The 21,889-nt window shown below is 45.2% G+C and overlaps 1 protein-coding gene across 2 annotated transcripts in view; it reads left to right on the top strand.

Annotated features, from left to right (window-relative positions):
* Positions 1–21,889, top strand: part of spata20 (spermatogenesis associated 20) — a 121,342-nt gene that overhangs the window by 49,314 nt on the left and 50,139 nt on the right. For both annotated transcript variants that reach the window (XM_041220360.1, XM_041220361.1), the window contains one exon: positions 18,465–18,664. In XM_041220360.1, coding sequence (XP_041076294.1) covers positions 18,465–18,664 — 200 coding nt within the window. The remainder of the gene's footprint in view (positions 1–18,464; positions 18,665–21,889) is intronic.

Raw genomic sequence — 21,889 nt, 5'->3', positions numbered from 1 at the left:
AAGGAGCGAGAGAGGAGCTCTCGTTGTTACAGAGAATTACGTGTTGTGTTTGTTTGTAATTGTCTGCGTTTTGCACCACCAGACAGTTAACTCACCTATCCGGAGCTGTCGACCAGGGTCAGCACAATCCGGATCACCACTGCACGGAACCGTCACAAAATACAGTGTCTTCACCCACCACAAGCACGTCTGCACTCACCCAGGACTGGTGACCGTGTGTTCGTTCTGTTCGGGACTGTGCCCTATTATTGGTATCCCCGCGCTTTACACATTGTTGTGTATAGCCAGGGATTTATTATTTAACGGTCACCAGACCTGGATTATAAATAAAAGCACCTTTTCACTGGAAACTGTTGTCTGCCTGTCACTCCTGCATCGCATCACCGCTATACCTGTTCCCCTCCACTAGCCACTTTGCCACACGTGGTGTCAGAAGTGGGATTATGGACCGCAATGCGCTGGCGGAGCTGCTGCAGGTGCTGGAGAGCAGATGTGACGAAGAGGAGAGAAGGAGGGAGGAGCGCTACACGGCGCTCATTGAACGGGTAGGGCTGGCTGTTGCTGCAGCGACGACCCCGACCACAACACCGGTGATGTCGCCCCCGAAGACACGGGCGATGAAGATGTCGGCAGAGGATGACCCGGAGGCGTAATTAGTGGCGTTCGAGCAGCTGTCTACCACGGCGGCTTGGACGCGGGAGTTCTGGGCCAGCCAGGTGGGACCCTGTCTGATCGGGGAGGCTCAGGCAGCCTACAAAGCCCTGAGTGACCATCACGCCACCGATTACGACCTGGTCAAGCAGGCTATTCTCCGCCGCCTAAACATCACTACCGAGACCCACCGGGCGCGGTTTAGGGAGTACCGGAGGGCCCCGGAGACACGCCCCAGGGTGGTTGCAGAGCGGTTGTGCGACCACATGGTGCATTGGCTGACCCCCGGGAAGAAGACCACCCAGCAGGTGGGGGAAGCCATTGTGATAGAGCAGTTCTGCCATGTGGTCGGCGCCGAAACCCAGGTGTGGATACGGCGCCACAACCCCGACACCCTGGAGGAGGCTGTCAAACTGGTGGAAGACTTCGAGGACTCCCTGACTTCCGCCTGGGTCGGAATCCTGTCCGCCCCTGCACTTCGGAGCAGCCGACCTCTCCCTCCCTCTCCTCCAACACCACCACCCCCCTCGTTCCCAGGACCCAGACCTCTTATAGCACTGACCCCATTGGGCCCCCTTGCCTTCCCCCCATGGAGACCAAGGGTGGCCCCCAGCTGGGGTAGAGGTGCTGCCCGTGCCCCGTTGTCATACCAGCAGCGGGACAGATTTCTGACCTATGCCCCCTTTGTCCCTCCTATCTGTTTTAGGTGCAACCAGCCGGGACATCTGGCCAGGTCATGCCCCGCTGCCATGGAGTGTGACGTGGTCGCGTGCAATTGGGCACCTGAAGCGGGTAAGCGTGGGGAAAATGGTCGGGAGGGGCCTTGTCTGATTGACGTTGTTTTAGGAAATGTGAAAACCCATGCGTTAGTGGACACAGGGTGTGAGCAAACCTTGATTAGGACAGCTCTCTTGGGCGGTGTGTCGTGGCGGCCACAAGGTCAGGTGGCCATCTCCTGTATCCATGGAGACACGGCGGCATACCCCAGACTAAAAGTATAATTATCGGTAGGACCGATAAAACGTCACCTCGTAGTCGGGGTGGCGGAAAGGTTGCCGCACCCAGTTATTCTGGGCAGAGACTGGCCAAAATTCAAAGAATTAGTGCAAATAATGGCAGTCTCAGCCACACACGTAAACGTGGCAGAAAAAAAAAAAAAGGAACAGATTGGTGATGTGTTTCCTTTTCACCCCGAAATGTTTTCCCCTCTTTTCCGTCCTAGAAAAACAAATAAGGAGAGACGGACCGCGAAATGGGAGGGAGCGTCTTTGAGACAAGGCTGGGGTCTGGTGGGAGAGTGCTGTAATGGTAACAAACGCCAGTCGAAGGGAGTGGGAACGCAGTGTGACCGAGAGGGCGAGGTTACTGGACCGACTAGGGCAGAGGTTATTCCAGCCCCTCTCAATGTACCGGACCCGTGGTACTCAAGCGCGGACCTAGTGTGGGGCCAACAGAACGACCCGTCACTGGTGCACGCTTGGGGTCAGGTCCGGTCCATTGAAGGTAAGGATGTTGATGGCACTGGGGTGCTAGTATATCCACATTTCAGTATAAAGGGGCAATTACTGTATAGGGTAAACCTAGCCGCGGGCACAGGACAGCCTGTAACACAATTGTTGGTTCCCCCGTCTTGTCGGACCGAGGTCATGAGGCTGGCGCATGATATCCCTTTTGCGGGGCACCTCGGAGCCGAGAAGACGAGGGAACGGATATTGGCTCGATTCTATTGGCTCGGTCTTCATACTGATGTGTCGAAATATGTAGCCACATGCCCAGACTGCCAGCGAGTAGCGCCGGGTCGAGTGCACCCCGCCCCTTTGGTCCCACTGCCCATTATTTCCACTCCTTTCGAGCGCATTGCAATGGACATAATGGGCCCTTTGCTACCTTCTGACTCTGGGTATACGCATATATTAGTAGTGGTGGATTATGCAACGCGATACCCGGAGGCAGTTCCATTGAGGTCCACTAGTGCAGCTGCAATAGCCACCGAATTAGCGCAGATTATGGCTAGAGTAGGGATCCCCAAGGAGATTTTGACTGATCACGGGACCAATTTTTTGTCCAATACGTTACAGCAGGTGTACAAAATATTAAAAATACGTCCCATCAGGACGTCCGTTTATCATCCACAATCGGACGGTTTGGTTGAACGCTTTAATCAGACCTTAAAGTCGATGCTGAGGCGATTCGTAACACAGGAGCAGAAACATTGGGCATCGCTTCTTCCCTACCTCCTTTTTGCGGTGAGAGAAGTGCCGCAGAGTTCAACGGGGTTCTCCCCCTTTGAGCTCCTGTACGGCCGGCAGCCTCGCGGCATTCTCGACCTGCTGAGGGAGGGGTGGGAGGAGCACAAAGGCTCGTCCAAAAATGTAGTGAAGTATGTGCTCCTACTACGAGATCGCCTGGATTTGGTCGGTCGTTTGGCCCAAGACAACCTCAGATCGGCTCAGCACCGACAACAGCAGCATTACAACAAAAATGCACGGATTCGAACCTTTCGACCAGGGGACAAGGTAATGCTGCTACTTCCCTCATCAGAATCGAAACTGTGTGCTAAATGGCAGGGGCCGTATGAGGTGATTCGGGCTATAGGGAAAGTAAATTATGAAATTAGACAGCCCGATCGCCGAAATGAACGTGAAATTTATCATGTCAATTTGTTAAAGCCCTGGCAGGCAAGGGAGGTCTTATTTATAGCCCCAGGCAATATGGAGGATGATTTAGGTCCCTGTCCAGAGACCCCGAGCACAAGAGCGATTTCTATGGGGGAACAATTGGTTCCGGATCAGCAAAGAGAGCTGCGTAAGCTTATTGAGGAGTTCAGCGATGTTTTTTCTGACGTGCCCGGCAGAACAAACTTAGTTGAATATGACATTATCACTCCACCAGGTGTCACAGTGCGAGAGAGACCATACCGGATCCCGGAAAGTCGGCGAAGTGGCGTTCGCAAAGAGGTATGGGATATGCTCGAGCTTGGGGTGATTGAACCTTCCAGGAGCGAGTGGTGCAGTCCGATCGTCATAGTGGCTAAGAAAGACGGCACCAACCGCTTCTGTGTGGATTTCAGAAAGGTGAACGCTATTGCTAAGTTCGATGCATATCCCATGCCTCGGGTCGACGAACTTTTAGACAGACTGGGAAAAGCGAGGTTTATTTCCACTCTGGACCTGACGAAGGGATACTGGCAAATCCCTTTAACCCGCAGCTCCAGAGAGAAAACCGCATTTTCAACACCAGAAGGGCTGTTCCACTTTAAAACCATGCCGTTTGGGCTACATGGTGCGCCCGCTGCCTTTCAGAGACTGATGGACTAGGTTTTACACCCACATCATGAATATGCAGCAGCGTATATTGATGACGTGGTGATATACAGCTCCACCTGGCGAGAGCATTTGGCTAGGGTTACAGCCGTTCTTCAGTCTCTAAGGGCAGCCCGGCTGACAGCTAACTTGAGAAAATGTGCGTTTGCCAAAACAGAGACTCAATATTTGGGATTTTTAATGGGGAATGGAAGGGTGAGACCTGTAGTCACCAAAATCCAGGCTTTGGTTGATGCAGCGATCCCCAAAACCAAGACTCAGGTGAGGTCACTACTGGGCTTAGCCGGTTATTACCGCCGCTTCATCCCCGAGTATGCCATAGTGGTTAACCCGTTACTCGACCTCACCAAAAAGAGTGCTCCAAATTTAATTAAATGGTCAGCTGAGTGTCAGGGGGCGTTTGATACTATTAAGCGTACACTTTGCCAGGGCCCCACACTTATCACCAAGAGATTCATCCTCCACACCGACGCATCAGATGTAGGTTTGGGTGCAGTCTTGTCCCAAAAAAGTAGTTGGAGTAGAGCACCCGATATTGTACCTGAGTAAAAAATGCTACCTCGGGAACGCAACTACTCCGTAGTCGAAAAAGAGTGTTTAGCCATTAAATGGGCTACTCACTCTTTACGATACTACTTGCTGGGACACTCATTTGATCTGGTCACAGACCACGCCCCACTCAAGTGTTTAAGCACAGTGAAGGACAGCAATGCCCGGATAACTCGGTGGTATCTGGCATTGCAGTCCTTCATGTACCACATGGTACACCGTGCAGGGAAAGACCACCAAAATGTGGATTATTTTTCCCGGGAGGGGGGAGTAATGGGGAAGGTAGATTTAGCCGAGTGTTCCTTCGGCTCCACTCTGAGCGGTGGGATATGTGACGGAAAGATGAGTTCTGGTGATGAATCTTCCTCCCGACCTGTGAGAAGTTTCTGGAAGGGCTGGCCTGACAGTTCGTTTCCGGTTCAGGGAAGTCGGTTAGCCTGGAAAAAAGCGAGACTCCGTTGTAAGACCGTATTGATTTGAAAGGTAAACGAGAAGCAGCTGCAAGTAATAAGGCAGCTGCAACCATTTACCTAGATATCATGCAGGATTACATATAGGGGCCAGGGTAATGCTGATCTTTTCCTTCGTTTGGGTAAATGTTTGGAGAGAGAAGGAGCGAGAGAGGAGCTCTCGTTGTTACAGAGAATTACGTGTTGTGTTTGTTTGTAATTGTCTGCGTTTTGCACCACCAGACAGTTAACTCACCTATCCGGAGCTGTCGACCAGGGTCAGCACAATCCGGATCACCACTGCACGGAACCGTCACGAAATACAGTGTCTTCACCCACCACAAGCACGTCTGCACTCACCCAGGACTGGTGACCGTGTGTTCGTTCTGTTCGGGACTGTGCCCTATGATTGGTATCCCCGCGCTTTACACATTGTTGTGTATAGCCGGGGATTTATTATTTAACGGTCACCAGACCTGGATTATAAATAAAAGCACCTTTTCCCACTGGAAACTGTTGTCTGCCTGTCACTCCTGCATCTCATCACCGCTATACCTGTTCCCCTCCACTAGCCACTTTGCCACACCCATCTTCTATTCTTTTTCTTAAAATTACTTTTTTATATTTCAATATCATAGTAAGCACATCAGGTATTTCATTCCATTCATCTTCCCCATTCCCCAACTTATTAATGTAGGATAAGAAGAGATGAACTAAGAGAAACCCCATAGTTGTTTAAATGTGAACTTTTCCTGATGAGAAACAGTTTTATACATTTTATCATAACAGGCAGTGTTAAGCATATGGTCTTACACGCACAAATAGTTTTTAGTAAAAAGCAAGCATATTAAACCTTATTTCAACATTTATTTTCTTAGGCTAAAAAGGGTGCTGTAGAGACTTGGCATTCAATTTTGGAAATCAAGCCCATCTTGATAAGGAATTGCCTAAAAACTGGCCACTTGTATCAAACTATACCAGTTTCTACTGCATGATTTTATATAAAGAAAATACATAAGTTTCACAATTACTGACTAAAACAGCATTAAGCATTACTTTTGATTACACGCTTACATAATTTTCCAAACTAAAGATTATACAAACAGTACAAAGGATTATAACAGGTATTATTGCATTAATACATTTCATTTTAAATAGGCACAAAGTCAAGGGTTTCATCTCGCTCCCAGCAAGACTCCACTTCGGTCTCAGGTTCAACTCGGGCAGGCTCAGCGAACACGACAATAGGCTCTCGAATCCATCGTCTCGCATCACAGGTGTGAGTCGCCATGGCCTTGACTTTGTACCTACAAGACACTTGTACATGCTTAGTAGGGACACCTTCCTCACATTCTAATTTTCCCAGATGCGCCCATTTTACTAAGTGACCTTTTCACAACCCATGCATTCAATCCTCTTAATATCTTTTTGGGTTTACATTTAAATGAGAGAGAGAAACACCTACAGAATCATTGCATTCAAACAAGATTCTACAGTGTTTAGCCAAGTGACTGCATGTCAAAGTCTGAGCCCAGTCACTGATGACTTGCTTTGGCACATATTACATACACAATTAATAAGAGGATTATGTTTTAATTTATGTGTCAGGGTTAGTTCTGCACCATGTACAATAGTTCTGGATCTGTATACATTGTTACTATACATTTCTTTCTGTTCACATAGAGACACTTTAGAAGGGATGCCATTCATCCAGAATACAGTAGGGGGCCAAAACTCACTGTTTTTCATATTTTCTGGTATCCAATTACTGTTCTGCCTCACATCATCAGTGGGCAAACTCAATCCAACTGAATCTGAATCAGTTGATGAACCACGAGCCTTAGCTACTGAGATTCTCCATACAAAAGGATTCAATGTTTTACTGACCAGCCTAGCTGATTCAGCGTTACTTGCGACAATTTGTTATTTATCATCTCTGGATGCTTTACAATACATTGAGCTCCCTGTGATTAAATACATAAAATTTACAGTAAATACAAAAATACATCTGTGGAAGGGTGGTGGGCAATTCACTGACACAGAGACAGAACTTTATTTGTAATGCCGCTCAGGTGCACTGATTTATGTTTGGCCAGAGAAGGCACTGTTGTCCATGACCTGAATACTGGCAACAGCAAACAGGACCACAGGGTTACTAACGCTGTTATCCAGTCCAGTGCACATACAGGTGCACAAAAATAATAATGAAAACAAAAAGGCGAAAGAAAAAGGGAAAATAAAACACAGTAATAAAACTACAAAATAAAGGTGCTGCACTCGGCAATGTTACCCCGACCATCGCTGTCCACACGGCCCAGGTCTCCGTCCTACGCTCACCTGTTCCCTTAACCTGCTTGTACTGTTCAGGGTTCTGCCCAAATTGTTCCCCGCGCCTAAAAATGATTTTTCTTTTTCTTTAATTTGTCGTAGTGCTCGGTCCGGCAGCAGAGCTTCCGCCAGCTGGCTCGTTTCGACTTATAGGGGCAGACTGAGGGAACAACAGAGCGTTATCTTGTAGGGTCAGCAATCCCCCAAAGCCTGTCTGTCAGCCACTCGGAGAGAGGGAAAGCCAGCACACCCTCTTCCCCACCTCTCTGTATCACTGCCATAACTGACAGGTGGATCTGCGAGGCTGCTGCCCACTTCCTGCAGTACCCCACATGCGTCAAACAGTCAGCACAGATCTCCCGTTACAACACCAAATATGGTTTAGTTATGATATGTAATGGCAATTAAACCATATATATGCTTGTGTGTACGTATAATACGATTTACATATTTAGCCGTAGCTCAGTTATTTGTAACATTGAGAAACATGATCCAAATTTGAGTACATTTGACTTTTGTCTCTTTTTACAGACACACAACCAATAGTGCCGTAGTTGTATATTTTTTAACATGTATTATGTGACAGCAGAAAAAAAAAATTGTAAAAGAGTTCCTGAAGGTATCCAAAGAATCTGACAACATCCTGTGATGATTTTGCATATCTTAAATAACCAAAATCAATATGTGCGACCCAGAAGGAACATAAACAGCTCAGGTATTTTTTTGTAGCAGTCGAGGTTGAACACCTTGTCTTTTGCCGGGTGTCAGGGTCCAATATAAATCCGTTATATATCGAGGGCCATAGAAAAACAAATAGGCTAATAACAAATATTGTACAACCATTCCCTCGTGTTATTGGGGGCGTCAGGTGTAATACGTGTGTATATGATAAGAGTATGATAGCAATGCTTTGTTTCTATTTGTTTGGTATATTTTTATTTGTGGTGTGCAGTACGAAATAAAACAAACAGTAATTCTAAGTGAAATTGTCTATGTATATTGCAGCTAAGGCATGCACAGTTAGACTGTAAAAATAGGCAGCCAACTCCAGCACTGCGGAATAGCCAAATCTGCAGTAGAGTGAGAGGTGATATAATGAGGGGTGGGTGTATTTGCCCCTTGTCATAAGACTGACCTCTACAGTCATCAAATGTAATATTGAGCTCTTCAGGCTTTTCTAGAATTGCATTTGACAAATGCAATTCAACTGCAACTACTCTAAGTATCACAGACATCTGTTCCTGATGGCTAACATCGGGGGTGCAGTCAAAAATGATTGAATAGCATTTTGACTCCTTCACTGTCACTATTTTTGGAAACAGTTTTTTGCTGACTGCATCAAACAATTCATCCTGAATGTCTTTCCCTAAATGAGTATGGGGCTTACCCCTTTGAACACGCCATACATGCTGTTCCGCTAGTGGGTCACAATTAGCAAGCAATTCCATTTCTTTCGTTTCCATTGTTTGACATGTATACGTTTTTTGAGCCAGAAGAACCACAGAAAGCAAGATTTCTCTAAAGTGTGATATCTTAAATGATCGGTGAATCAACGGTTATCTTTTCCCTTGGAGAAAGCAAAATTTGGGCTGACTTTAAATGGTCCTCTGTAAACAAACTCTAACCTTAGTGATTCTGAAAAGGTTGGGGCCATTCAGCAGGATCCAGTGGTACAGCAGCTAACGGTATATCATCATCAACTTGGTGGTCACAGACTGAAGTCTGTCCTTCATCCACTTCAGCAACTGAACCAACAGCTGGTGCAGTGTGATCTCATACATCTTTATCAGGATTGCTGGCTGAGCCTGGAGTGCTGGTATGTTCTTCAACTGCATTACTAGTGGCAGTATTAGGGATCGGTTCTTCAACAGAATATCCTTTGGAAATAAACAAGCATTGCACCTGTGAAAATGAAATCCCAATTTCATTACATTGGCGTAATTAGGTATTCTATAAATGTTTTCTTTATTACACTTTAATGTACAATGCCTATAGAAAGTCTACACCCCCTTTCAAAATATTCACCTTCTGTTGCCTTATAGCCTGGAATTAAAATACATTCAAATATGTATTTTTTTGCATTTTTGCAATTCATGTAACTTGTCAGCTCTGTTTGAAATAAAATTAAAGGGACCAGAATTAGGCTCAGGCAAGATATGAAGGTAAAAGTAAAGATTGTTTTGCAAGTAACAGCTTTTTCTTTATTTAATTATGAAACCAAATCAGCTAAATTTGTCACTTGATTAAAAATAAAACCCCAAATCTTCTAGCCCTAGTTGTGTGTGTGTGTGTGTGTTCGCATTCTTTCGCCATTTTATGTCACGTACAGGTGCATGATGGCACTATCGTATGACTTTCCACGTTCCCGATCCTTGAGATTGACTTAAAGATTATCGTAATCACACACCACACATGCGTAATGCGGACCGATTACTAATTTGTCGCACCTACGATTTCAACTCGATGTAATTACTTTTATTATTATACTTTATTAGTGTAGATTAAATATGCACGTCTGCGTCGCTTTCCATTCTGTGTGTCCATTGAACGCAAGACAAAATATTTTTCCGTCCAATTGATTTACAGTGGCTTGCGAAAGTATTGACCCCCCCCCTTGGCATTTTTCCTATTTTGTTGCCTTACAACCTGGAATTAAAATAGATTTTTATTTAGATTTCATGTAATGGACATACACAAAATAGTCCAAATTGGTGAAGTGAAATGAAAAAAATAACTTGTTTAAAAAAATTCAAAAAAATAAATAACGGAAAAGTGGTGCGTGCATATGTATTCACCCCCTTTGCTATTAAGCCTCTAAATAAGATCTGGTGCAACCAATTAACTTCAGAAGTCACATAATTAGTTAGATAAAGTCCACCTGTGTGCAATCTAAGTGTCACATGATCTGTCACATGATCTCTGTATATATACACCTGTTCTAAAAGGCCCCAGAGTCTGCAACACCACTAAGCAAGGGGCACCACCAAGCAAGCGGCACCATGAAGACCAAGGAGCTCTCCAAACAGGTCAGGGACAAAGTTTTGGAGAAGTACAGATCAGGGTTGGGTTATAAAAAAATATCCAAAACTTTGAACATCCCACGGAGCACCATTAAAGCCATTATTAAAAAATGGAAAGAATATGGCACCACAACAAACCTGGCAAGAGAGGGCCGCCCACCAAAACTCACGGACCAGGCAAGGAGGGCATTAATCAGAGAGGCAACAAAGAGACCAAAGATAACCCTGAAGGAGCTGCAAAGCTCCACAGCAGAGATTGGAGTATCTGTCCATAGGACCACTTTAAGCCGTACACTCCACAGAGCTGGGCTTTACGGAAGAGTGGCCAGAAAAAAGCCATTGCTTAAAGAAAAAAATAAGCAAACATGTTTGGTGTTCGCCAAAAGACATGTGGGAGACTCCCCAAACATATGGAAGAAAGTAATCTGGTCAGATGAGACTAAAATTGAGCTTTTTGGCCATCAAGGGAAACGCTATGTCTGGCGCAAACCCAACACCTCTCATCACCCTGAGAACACCATCCCCACAGTGAAGCATGGTGGTGGCAGCATCATGCTGTGGGGATGTTTTTCTTCGGCAGGGACGGGGAAACTGGTCAGAATTGAAGGAATGATGGATGGCGCTAAATACAGGGAAATTCTTGAGGGAAACCTGTTTCAGTCTTCCAGAGATTTGAGACTGGGACGGAGGTTCACCTTCCAGCAGGACAATGACCCTAAGCATACTGCTAAAGCAACACTCGAGTGGTTTAAGGGGAAACATTTAAATGTCTTGGAATGGCCTAGTCAAAGCCCAGACCTCAGTCCAATTGAGAATCTGTGGTATGACTTAAAGATTGCTGTACACCAGCGGAACCCATCCAACTTGAAGGAGCTGGAACAGTTTTGCCTTATAGATACATACCCCAAGAGACTAGCAGCTATAATTGCTGCAAAAGGTGGCTCTACAAAGTATTGACTTTGGGGGGGGTGAATACTTATGCATGCTCAAGTTTTCTGATTTTTTGTCTTATTTCTTATTTGTTTCACAATAAAAAATATTTTGCATCTTCAAAGTGGTAGGCATGTTGTGTAAATCAAATGATACAAAACCCAAAAAAATCCATTTTAATTCCAGGTTGTGAGGCAACAAAATAGGAAAAATGCCAATGGGGTCAATACTTTCGCAAGTCACTGTATTTTGCGTTTAGGTCTCAATTTTGCGTTAACACGACCTTTGCATTTTTTTTTTTTTTTTTAACACAATACAACAATAATAATAATAATAATACAAAAACAATATAAATAAATATAGAGGCGGGCGTACCCCTTCACACACCCCCCCCCCCCCCCCCCCCCTCTTGTGTGAGATGTGAGATACACATGGCCTCAATGGCCACCTCCCCCTTAATGTCCCAAAAGTATCTATTATTGTCCTTGCACAAGAACAGAGGCAACAATGGGGCCACGGGCAGTGGCAACAATAAATCCCTAGGAGTCAGCAGCAAAGGTCCCCCAGGTGATGGGAACTGGCCTCCTGGCTGAGGAGGCAGCGACATCATGCCTCCTGGTGCAGCAACAGCAGCTCTGGTTGCTGTTGTGGCGGCCATGGTGTGAGACCTTCCAGCAGTGGCCACGCTGGCAGCGGAAAGGCTGATAGTGGTGAAAGGCCCTCCTCCAGTGGCCACGCTGGCTGCGGCAACAACAAATTCCTGGGGGTCAGCAGCAAAGGACCCCCTGGTGATGACGAACAGACATCCCCTGGTGGTGATGAACAGGCAGCGCCAGGCTGTGACGAACAGGCAACCCTGGAAGGTGCGGGACAGACAACCCTGGGAGGTGTGGCATCCTCGGGCGGTGCAGAACAGGGCAGGAGCTGACATTCGAGAGGCGATGACAGGCGGTGACACTCGGGAGGCGATGACAGGCGGTGACACTCGGGAGGCGATGGCAGGCGGTGACATTCGGGAGGCGATGGCAGGCGGTGACACTCGGGAGGCGATGGCAGGCGGTGACACTCGGGAGGCGATGGCAGGCGGTGACACTCGGGAGGCGATGGCAGGAGCTGACACTCGGGAGGCGATGGCAGGTGGTGACACTCGGGAGGCGATGGCAGGCGGTGACACTCGGGAGGCGATGGCAGGAGCTGACACTCGGGAGGCGATGGCAGGCGGTGGCACTCGGGAGGCGATGGCAGGCGGTGACACTCGGGAGGCTATGGCAGGAGCTGGCACTCGGGAGGCTATGGCAGGAGCTGACACTCGGGAGGCGATGGCAGGAGCTGACACTCGGGAGGCGATGGCAGGCGGTGACACTCGGGAGGCGATGGCAGGAGCTGACACTCGGGAGGCGATGGCAGGCGATGACACTCGGGAGGCGATGGCAGGAGCTGACACTCGGGAGGCGATGGCAGGCGGTGACACTCGGGAGGCGATGGCAGGCGGTGACACTCGGGAGGCGATGGCAGGCGGTGACACTCAGGAGGCGATGGCAGGAGCTGACACTCGGGAGGTGATGGCAGGAGCTGACATTTGGGAGGCGATGGCAACTCTGGAGCCCCTGGCCAAGGAGGCGGCGGCAACAGTTGAGCCTCTAGCTTTTGCCACGCTCCCCTCAGCAGCACATGCAGCGGCTGCTGAGGTCGGCATGGCTGGTCCCCCATCTTGGGTGTCGAGAGATGGGTTCCACTCCTCTGTGCAATGGGCACTCTGGCTCTCTACTTCTGGGCAATGGATGCTTGGCCTCCCCCCCCTTGAGCTCTGGATGCTCTGCCTTCTCTCTCTTGGGCTCTGGATGATATGCCTTCTGTGATTGATGGCAGTGACAGATTTAACCCCATCCCTGCCAACCTTACATTCCCACACACACACTATTTCCAACATTGCCTCCCCCCTTGTGCACCGCACACATGGCCACAAATGGCCACCTCCCCCTTTAAAAGACAAAATCCCTCCCCCTTGTCCGATTTTCTCCCTCCGGATTCTTTCCGGAACTGGCCTCCTGGCTGAGGAGGCGGTGACATCATGCCTCCTGGTGCAGCAACAGCAGCTCTGGTTGCTGTTGTGGCGGCCATGGTGTGAGACCTTCCAGCAGTGGCCACGCTGGCAGCGGAAAGGCTGATAGTGGTGAAAGGCCCTCCTCCAGTGGCCACGCTGGCTGCGGCAACAACAAATTCCTGGGGGTCAGCAGCAAAGGACCCCCTGGTGATGACGAACAGACATCCCTGGTGGTGATGAACAGGCAGCGCCAGGCTGCGACAAACAGGCAACCCTGGAAGGTGCGGGACAGACAACCCCGGGAGGTGTGGCATCCTCGGGCGGTGCAGAACAGGGCAGGAGCTGACATTCGAGAGGCGATGACAGGCGGTGACACTCAGGAGGCGATGACAGGCGGTGACACTCGGGAGGCGATGGCAGGCGGTGACATTCGGGAGGCGAAGGATTGCTGAGCCAGTAGTTCCCGCCACCTCTGCAGCCAGCTATTCATGAGTGCCCTGCGCCGCCACCCCTGCAGGAGTGCCCCACGCTGCTGCCTGTGTCGCCGCTGGCAGAGTCACCAGTGCCGAAAGGCCACATGCTGCTGACCGTGTCACCACTGCCGGATGGCAACATGCCGCTGCCAGCTTTGCCATCGCTGGAGGGCTCAGCGCAGGTGGCACTGCCAGAAGGCTCAGCACCGCTACAAGCGTTGGGGCCACACTTTATGGCACCTCCTCATTGAAGCCCAAGGATCACCAAGGGGGTTAAACGGGCACCCTTGACAGAAGGCCCAGCACTACCATGGCCAAAAGAGGAGGCGAAGGGACCACTTCCACCACTTCAGGATGGAGAGAACCGACAAGGGAGGGAGGGTTGGTGTTTTAAGGGGGAAGGTGGCCGATTGCGGCTATGTGTGCGCTGCACAAGGGAGGAGGTGTGTGGCAGTGTGTGTGTGGGAATGTAAGGATGGAGGGGTGGAGTTAAATCTCTTCCTGTCAGTAATCACAGGTGTGGCTATTCCCCAATTAGGTAATTGATACTGATTGAGGAGTGGCCACATGTATACGTGTATTTGTTTGTTGGAAGGAGTTATTCTTTTGTTTAAACCTTTTATTTTGGCCCTTGTGCCGTGTTTATTTGGTTCCTCTTTTTATGTTTGTTTTTGCTAAATTGCATAAATCGGTTAGTTGCATAGCATGCAGCTGGTCCTGTTTTTTGGTACATTTTCTATGATTGTCTGATACAGTTAAATGCATTTCGGCTAAATGCATAATTCACTTAATTATATGAAGCTGCCCATGTCCCAGAGTGTGCATTTTAATTTGGATAATTGCATATTGCATAATGCAAGGAGTTGTACTCGACTGGAGGACTCAGTCGGGATGCAATCGAGTGTCATTCTAGTTGCTACGTGGTACAGCCAATTACAAAGCAGCAATGTTACAGATTGACACTGCACTGTCCACGTATGCTGTCAACGGTCTGTTGCTATGCGCGGCTTGTCAACATTGTATTGCTATGTGCGTCTTCAGCTCCAGTGGCTTTGAACTAGAAGAAAACATTAGACTGTCAGCATGACAGCGGGAAAAGCCGGCAAGAAAGACAGTTTGCAATCACCTGTTTATCAGATCAGTCGGTCGAATACTGTGCAAACTTCCATCAAATATGTTTTTTGCTACATTGTAGTCACAAGAGCGGTAGTAAGGTACTGCACACAACTGTTCTTTAACTATAACTTGTATGTTCAACTGTACTGTACTGTGTTACAATAACTTAGTTTATGCTGGTTGTTATATACTGTACATTATTTTACATTATTTTACATTTCATATCGTGCGTTGCCAGAGAATAGTGTTGTTTGCATTGAGCGTATAATGTATTTCAAGTTGTTTTTTTCTATGAACTTGTTCAGTATTTTAAGTTGCTTGTAATAAAATGTAAGGAGAAAATAAAGTTATGAATCTGATCAAAAAGAGTCACACATACATGTACATATAGACCTATTGTCATTGTATTCCCTCACTCCGGTTATGTGCATGACCTCACACCGGTCCAAAGCCCATGCAGTTATGTGGAGTCGACTGTGTGTGTGTGTGTGCATGTGTATGTATATATCACTGACAAAAAAACAAACAAGCTGACTGAATAGTAGAAACTGTTTACAGCTTCAGTATGGTCCTGCTCAATGAACTTGTTGCATATTTAAAACTCATTATATGTGTGTCTATTATGGACTATGATTTGTTATGCAGTCTTGTCAAACCCATTAAAAACCTTGATTCGAAAGAGCCATATATAGCTCTGCTTTAGATTATATCAATATGACATTGTTACGTGGTAGTAAAATGCATATATCAAATTGGAATGTTTTATTTGTGTCTTTAATTGGTGCGGTTCTGTTGTGGATCTGAGTAGTTTATTTCAGTGAGGGGGCAGCAAAATCAAATGCTTCCCTACAATCAATATTTTAAATATTTACTATCTATATTTCTCAGTCTGCACATTATTGAGTACCAATCAATACCAATCTGACAGTGTGATTGTAAAATAGAACCTTGTGATCAAACCAGCTAACACAGTCGTATTTTACCTGTGATTATTTGTCTTTCCTCCTTATAACCAACAGATAAAAAACATTTCACTCTGCTTGTTTCGATAGAAATGTGTCATCACTGCATCGAGAAAGAATCACATCTCCCAGTTGATACCGCGGTAGATAATTCAGGGGTAGATGTACTAACGTGATGTGGCTGTCTGAAGTCGCAAACCGGTTTCAAACAGGTCGGAAGTCTAAGGTGAAATGTACTAAACAAGCACATTGCTGTTAGCGACTTTTTAGGGAATGCTTTACGGCAGCAGTTTTGCTTTACATATAATTATGGGCGGTCCTGCTTAAATTCACAAAAAAAAAGGGGGTGGAGATAGTGCAAATGAGGGTTCTCAAATATTATAATGAGATGTGCTAAAGCTGCTGACAACTGCCACACTTACAGTTGCATCAATTTGTTAAGAACTTTTGAAAGCATGTTTTAAACAGCCGCAATTGTTGCTGGCATTTCCCAGTCTACTTTTTCTTGTGTGTTGCCAGTTGTGCATTTTTGGGGCGAACAGCCAAATACCTATTTTCCCCCTAAAAGCAGAGTGTACTTACAAGCCTTGAAAACAAATTTCTATGACATTTCTGGTTTCCCCAACATGCTGGGAGCAATAGACTGCACACATGTGCCGCTAACCCCTTCAGCTCATTCTGAACATCTGTATAGGAATAGTTTGTAATTGTGCACAATTTAGCACTGTACCACTGACTTACTTAAATAAAAACTGATTATTATGATTTATACATTTAAAATATATTGAGCACTTTACGACTCTGTTGCATTATTATCCTGCTTCGACTATATGATATCGGTACAGCATTAATTAAAGCTGTGAAATGATGAGGAGCCTAACTTAAGGCGATCGTATTTCTGGCTAGGACTACCACATACACACCTGCACACACTGAAGTTTGAAAAAATGTCGAACGAATCTTGCAGTACTAGAGTATATTGCGGCTTTTTTTATTAACATATTGTCTCTTAGTGCATACAACAAAATGTATTCTTTGCGAATTGTTGCAGTAGAAATGCAAATGGCAGTATGTTTGCACTGCTACTGGCCCATCTTAGCACATCTACCCCTCAGTGATTAATTAGGATATGATTTCGTCATGGTAAAAGTGTGTAAAAATCACACCACATTCACGGCTAAAATGGTCATGGCTACAAAGACTTATATTTATTAATGCAGCATACTGCATATTGTAATAGTTGTGCTAAATAAACATCCATGTAATATATTTAACTTGTATTTAAAGTGTTTTCTTTTAACACAAGCTCCCTGTCAAAAGTAAACAGTATTATTTTATTTGTCAGATCTTTTTCAAACAACTGTAACAGAGCATGTACACCTTATACTTTGAATAAGTATTTCTTATCCGAAAACAATTATCTGAACTCTGAAATTACATTTTTTAAATAAATGTTCTGATCGTAAACTGAAAATTTTACAACAATGTCCTTTTCATTAATGTCTATTTAAACACAGCTGTGGTAGTACAAGATGTATATTAAGAGTTCACTTTTGATGCTCCGTCTGTCATCCCTGAGCACATTATTTAAAGATTTGAAGGATCGCTCTGCATCTACCCAGTTGACAGGTTCTGTTAAGCACCGCAGGGGAACTGCTGCCAGAACTGCAAATCTGGGTTTCCTGCTTCTCCAAAACTGTGAGACATCCTCCGTTTACGTTCTACAGTATCAGGGGTATGCAGCGTGTATCTCCTGCACAAAAGGCTTTGGATAATTTTGAAAAATTTGTGTCTCCTGTAAAGCTACTCTCTGTCTTGTCTAGTAGAATTGACCCTTTTTGGTGCCACATTGTTTTTAACCTCTGGACATATCGATGATACGTTTTAAAATTTCTGTTTAATAATATACCGCTTACATTATGCTACTCTGTTTATTGTTATACCTGCTTTGTTTCTGTTGAGCATCAGGTAACTATAATAGACTGTCTCTCTGTCATATCGCCTCATTTTCTTCTTGTTTCCTGAGGTTACTTTAAGTTAAGGTACAGGTTATATTGTATGTGTTATATTATATTGACCAGTCTCTCACTGTTTTGTGATTGTATTTTCACTGCCCTAGTGCTTAATGTGTTTTTTTCTGTAATTCACTTATTCACCTGGCTTTGTGAACTTGACAGTCTGAAGCTTGATTATATATAGAGATCATTCCAGACACTTCACGGTACCGACACAGCTGTGGAAATTACAGTTGGACACCACTAGTGGTCATTTTGCTAACCTTCAGAAAGATGAAATTTCCTGTGGTAAATAATGACATTAGTAGTAAGCCTGGTAAATAATAAATATAGAGAATGGTAGAGAACATGCAAGCACCCATTTAAGACTATTTTACCATAATATATTTAGCTTGTTTATTTCTGTTTTGGAAAGCTCATTTTTAATATGAACCGGGTTTATAAAACCTGTATGTTTGTATGAGGATTTGAGGACGTTGTGATTGTAGGTGTCATGATGATACTGACCCGTATGTATGTATGAGGATTTGAACTGAAGATCTTTGAGGACGTTTTGATTGTAGGTGTCATGCTGATACTGATAGGTTTCTCGTCTTTCTCCCAGACCAGGACGGTGCTGAGCCGAGTGCAAACTCTGTGTCTGCGCTAAGCCTCCTGAGACTGTCCCACTACACCGGCCGAAGGGAGTGGGCCGAGCGATCCAGACACATCCTCGCCGCCTTCTCAGACCGGCTTATCAAGATTCCTATTGCACTGCCAGAGATGGTCCGGGCCCTGACAGCACAGTACCACTCACTCAAACAGGTACAGCACAGCACAGTGCCACTCAAACAGGTATAGCACAGCACAGTACCACTCAAACAGGTACAGCACAGCACAGTATCACTCAAACAGGTACAGCACAGCACAGTATCACTCAAACAGGTACAGCACAGCACAACCACTCACTCAAACAGGTACAGCACAGCACAACCACTCACTCAAACAGGTACAGCACAGCACAACCACTCACTCAAACAGGTACAGGACATCACATAACCACTCACTCAAACAGGTACAGGACATCACAGCACAGAACCACTCACTCAAACAGGTACGGTATAGCACAGCACAGTACCACTCACTCAAACAGGTTGTCATGCATATTTACTTTGTAGATCTAGGATTTATGTCACAGCTGTTTCCTTGCCAATTACCATTAAAGAAAAAACCCATTATAGCTCATAATGTAATTATTAATAATATACACAATACCTCAGTAAGAACTAGAGATTCTGGCTTAATTATCCCTAAATTCATGATGAAAAGATTAACAATTAATATTATGTATGTTTAAGTACTTCAATCAATCATAGAAACCTAACAATCCAAATTATTATTAGATTTATTCATATTCTCAAAGGAAGAAGAATACAGGTTAGGCTTCATAGTTAAAAACATATGTATAAAGAAGAAACAAACTAAAACATTCAAGGAAAAGTAATACATTGTTAAATGTTCATAGTTGAATACTTGATGTGCTCTCTGGTCATAAAGTTCTGCATTAGTGAAGCAGTCTTTAGCAGTTCATCATGCATTGTTCGGTTCAGTCACGCATTATGTATACATGTACGCATGTACAGCACAGCACAGTACCACTCACACATTCAGGTACAGCACAGCACAGTACAACATAGTACCACTGACTCAAATAGGTACAGCACAGCACAACACACTACCACTCACTCAAATAGGTACAGCACAGTACCACTGACTCAAACAGGTACAGCACAGCACAGCACAGTATCACTCACTCAAACAGGTACAGCACAGCACAGTACCACTCACTCAAACAGGTACAGCACAGCACAGCACAGTACCATTCACTCAAACAGGTACAGCATAGTGCAGCACAGTAGCACTCATTCAAACAGGTACAGCACAGCACAGTACAACACAGTACCACTCACTCAAACAGATACAGCATAGTTTCACTCACTCAAATAGGTACAGCACAGCACAGCACAGTGCCACTCCCTCAAAAAGGTACAGCACAGTACAACACCGTATCACTCTCACAGGTACAGCACATTACCACTCACTCAAACAGGTACAGCACAACACAGTACCAAACAGGTACAGCACAGTACAGCATTACACAATACCACACACTCAAACAGGTACAGCATAGCACAGCACAGCCAGCATAACACAGTACCACACACTCAAACAGGTACAGCACAGCATAGCTTAACCCTTTGCGGGATGATGTCGGACCAGGTCCGACATCATCAAAAAGATGTCAAGCACAGGTCCCTAGTGATCAGGAAATGATTTATCTGTATGCACTACTGTGAAGACATATGTGATAAATACAGCGAAAAAGTAGTGAGGCAGGGCTGGAGATGCAGTACTGAGTGTCTTGTTGATATGCCTTTTAAACACTGTTTACTGTGAATAAAATTACTTTTTAAACAGCGCGTGTAAAATAAACAGCTTGTATGAAAATAAATTGGACCTGACATGCCTGACAGGCACTGAATAAATGGATCGCAAAGGGTTAACACACTAAAGTGTTGTTTTTCCTTACAGTAGCTTGTCATCAGTTTATGGAAAATAAAATTGGTAAACCCATATGTGAAGGCTTAAACAGTCAAAGTATCACTTCAAAGGGACTGAAGTGACAATAAGCAGAGCTGACTTTATCAAGCCTTCACTGGCAAAATACTGTAAGCATTAAACACAGAAGTGCTGAGACACCAGCTGGGCCTGTTTTGCTGTAAAACTTGAAATACAGTACTAGTTATAGGACTAGGTATTGCATTGATTACAATAGAGCTTAATAATAAAAACAATATGCAGTCTACTATACTGTGTGTATGTACAACACATTTTAATAATTGCAATCATGAGGTGCTGTAAACATACACACACACACACACTGCAGTCTTGTGAAAGCCATACTTTATATGTTGAAGCATTTAGTACTGTGCAGCAACTACCTTACATGTAAACCTTCTAATCTTATGCTTTCCATACACGATATAAATTAGAATCAGTTATATGTCTGATAATGTGGGTGATAGTAACCAAAGTGATATTATCAAGAGTTGTCCCTGTTGACTCTCATTATATTCTGGCCAGGACATTTCAATGTGGTTATAATAAGTGGGGGGGACAGGAAGAGAGAGTGATAAGCAGGTTGACTTTATAATAGACAAGCCATTTGAGAAAGAGTACATCTGTAGGCACCAGTACGAACAATTTAGAAAATCAGCTAGCCTGCCATCGCAAGACAATTCGGTTTCCACTGTCCGAGGATTCATAGTGATGGCCAATCCCATTAACATGCTGTCTGAAGTACAAGCACAGCTTTTCCAGCTGCAGGCTCAGTTTGTGCAGTTCAGAGTTGCTGAAGTAGCTCTCTACTCAATGTATTGCAAGAAATGTATTGTGACAAGTACATTGAGGGGAGTGAAGCCCCCCTCCATGACCCCTCAGTTCTGTATTGTGTTGCAAGGTTTCTGTGGCAGCAGGTGAGCTTGTTAAAGTAGTTTTCAGAGAGTGGAGCCTGGCAGCACACCAATAACTGTGGAGGCACTGTAGCGGATAAATAGAGAGCTCTTCATAAGCCTTGATGTTCTGACAATTCCCTGTGTTGTAAATGTCAGTCTCTTTTTGTTGTCTTTATTTTTTACCTGTGTTCCTGTTTCCTGATTCAGTGTCTTTTAAAGGCTTTATGTACCAAAGCAACTTTTCTTCCCTCTCATTAGCATCGTTCTCTTTTAATACACACAGCAGACCCTGTCTCTTCTGGCATAAATAGAGGATACACCGTGAAGGTTCAGGAGAGTGCTGGGATAGCTGAATAAGCCCAGAGAGATCGAATGGATTGGTTACAGCCATCCTCATGCGTGAAACAAGCACAGCCCTCTCTGAACATTCACGTAAAAGTATAATAGTTACAAAAGAAAGTGTGTCTAACCCTAAATTAAAGAGCTGAATTCAGAGAATTAGTTTCCTTAGACCAAGCTCTGCATCTGCTTACCA

The sequence above is a fragment of the Polyodon spathula genome, chromosome 20 (genome assembly GCF_017654505.1).
Source record: "Polyodon spathula isolate WHYD16114869_AA chromosome 20, ASM1765450v1, whole genome shotgun sequence".
NCBI classification, from domain to species: Eukaryota; Metazoa; Chordata; class Actinopteri; order Acipenseriformes; family Polyodontidae; genus Polyodon; species Polyodon spathula.
Note: the sequence above shows the minus strand (reverse complement) of the source record. Positions and strands in the feature narration are given on the sequence as shown.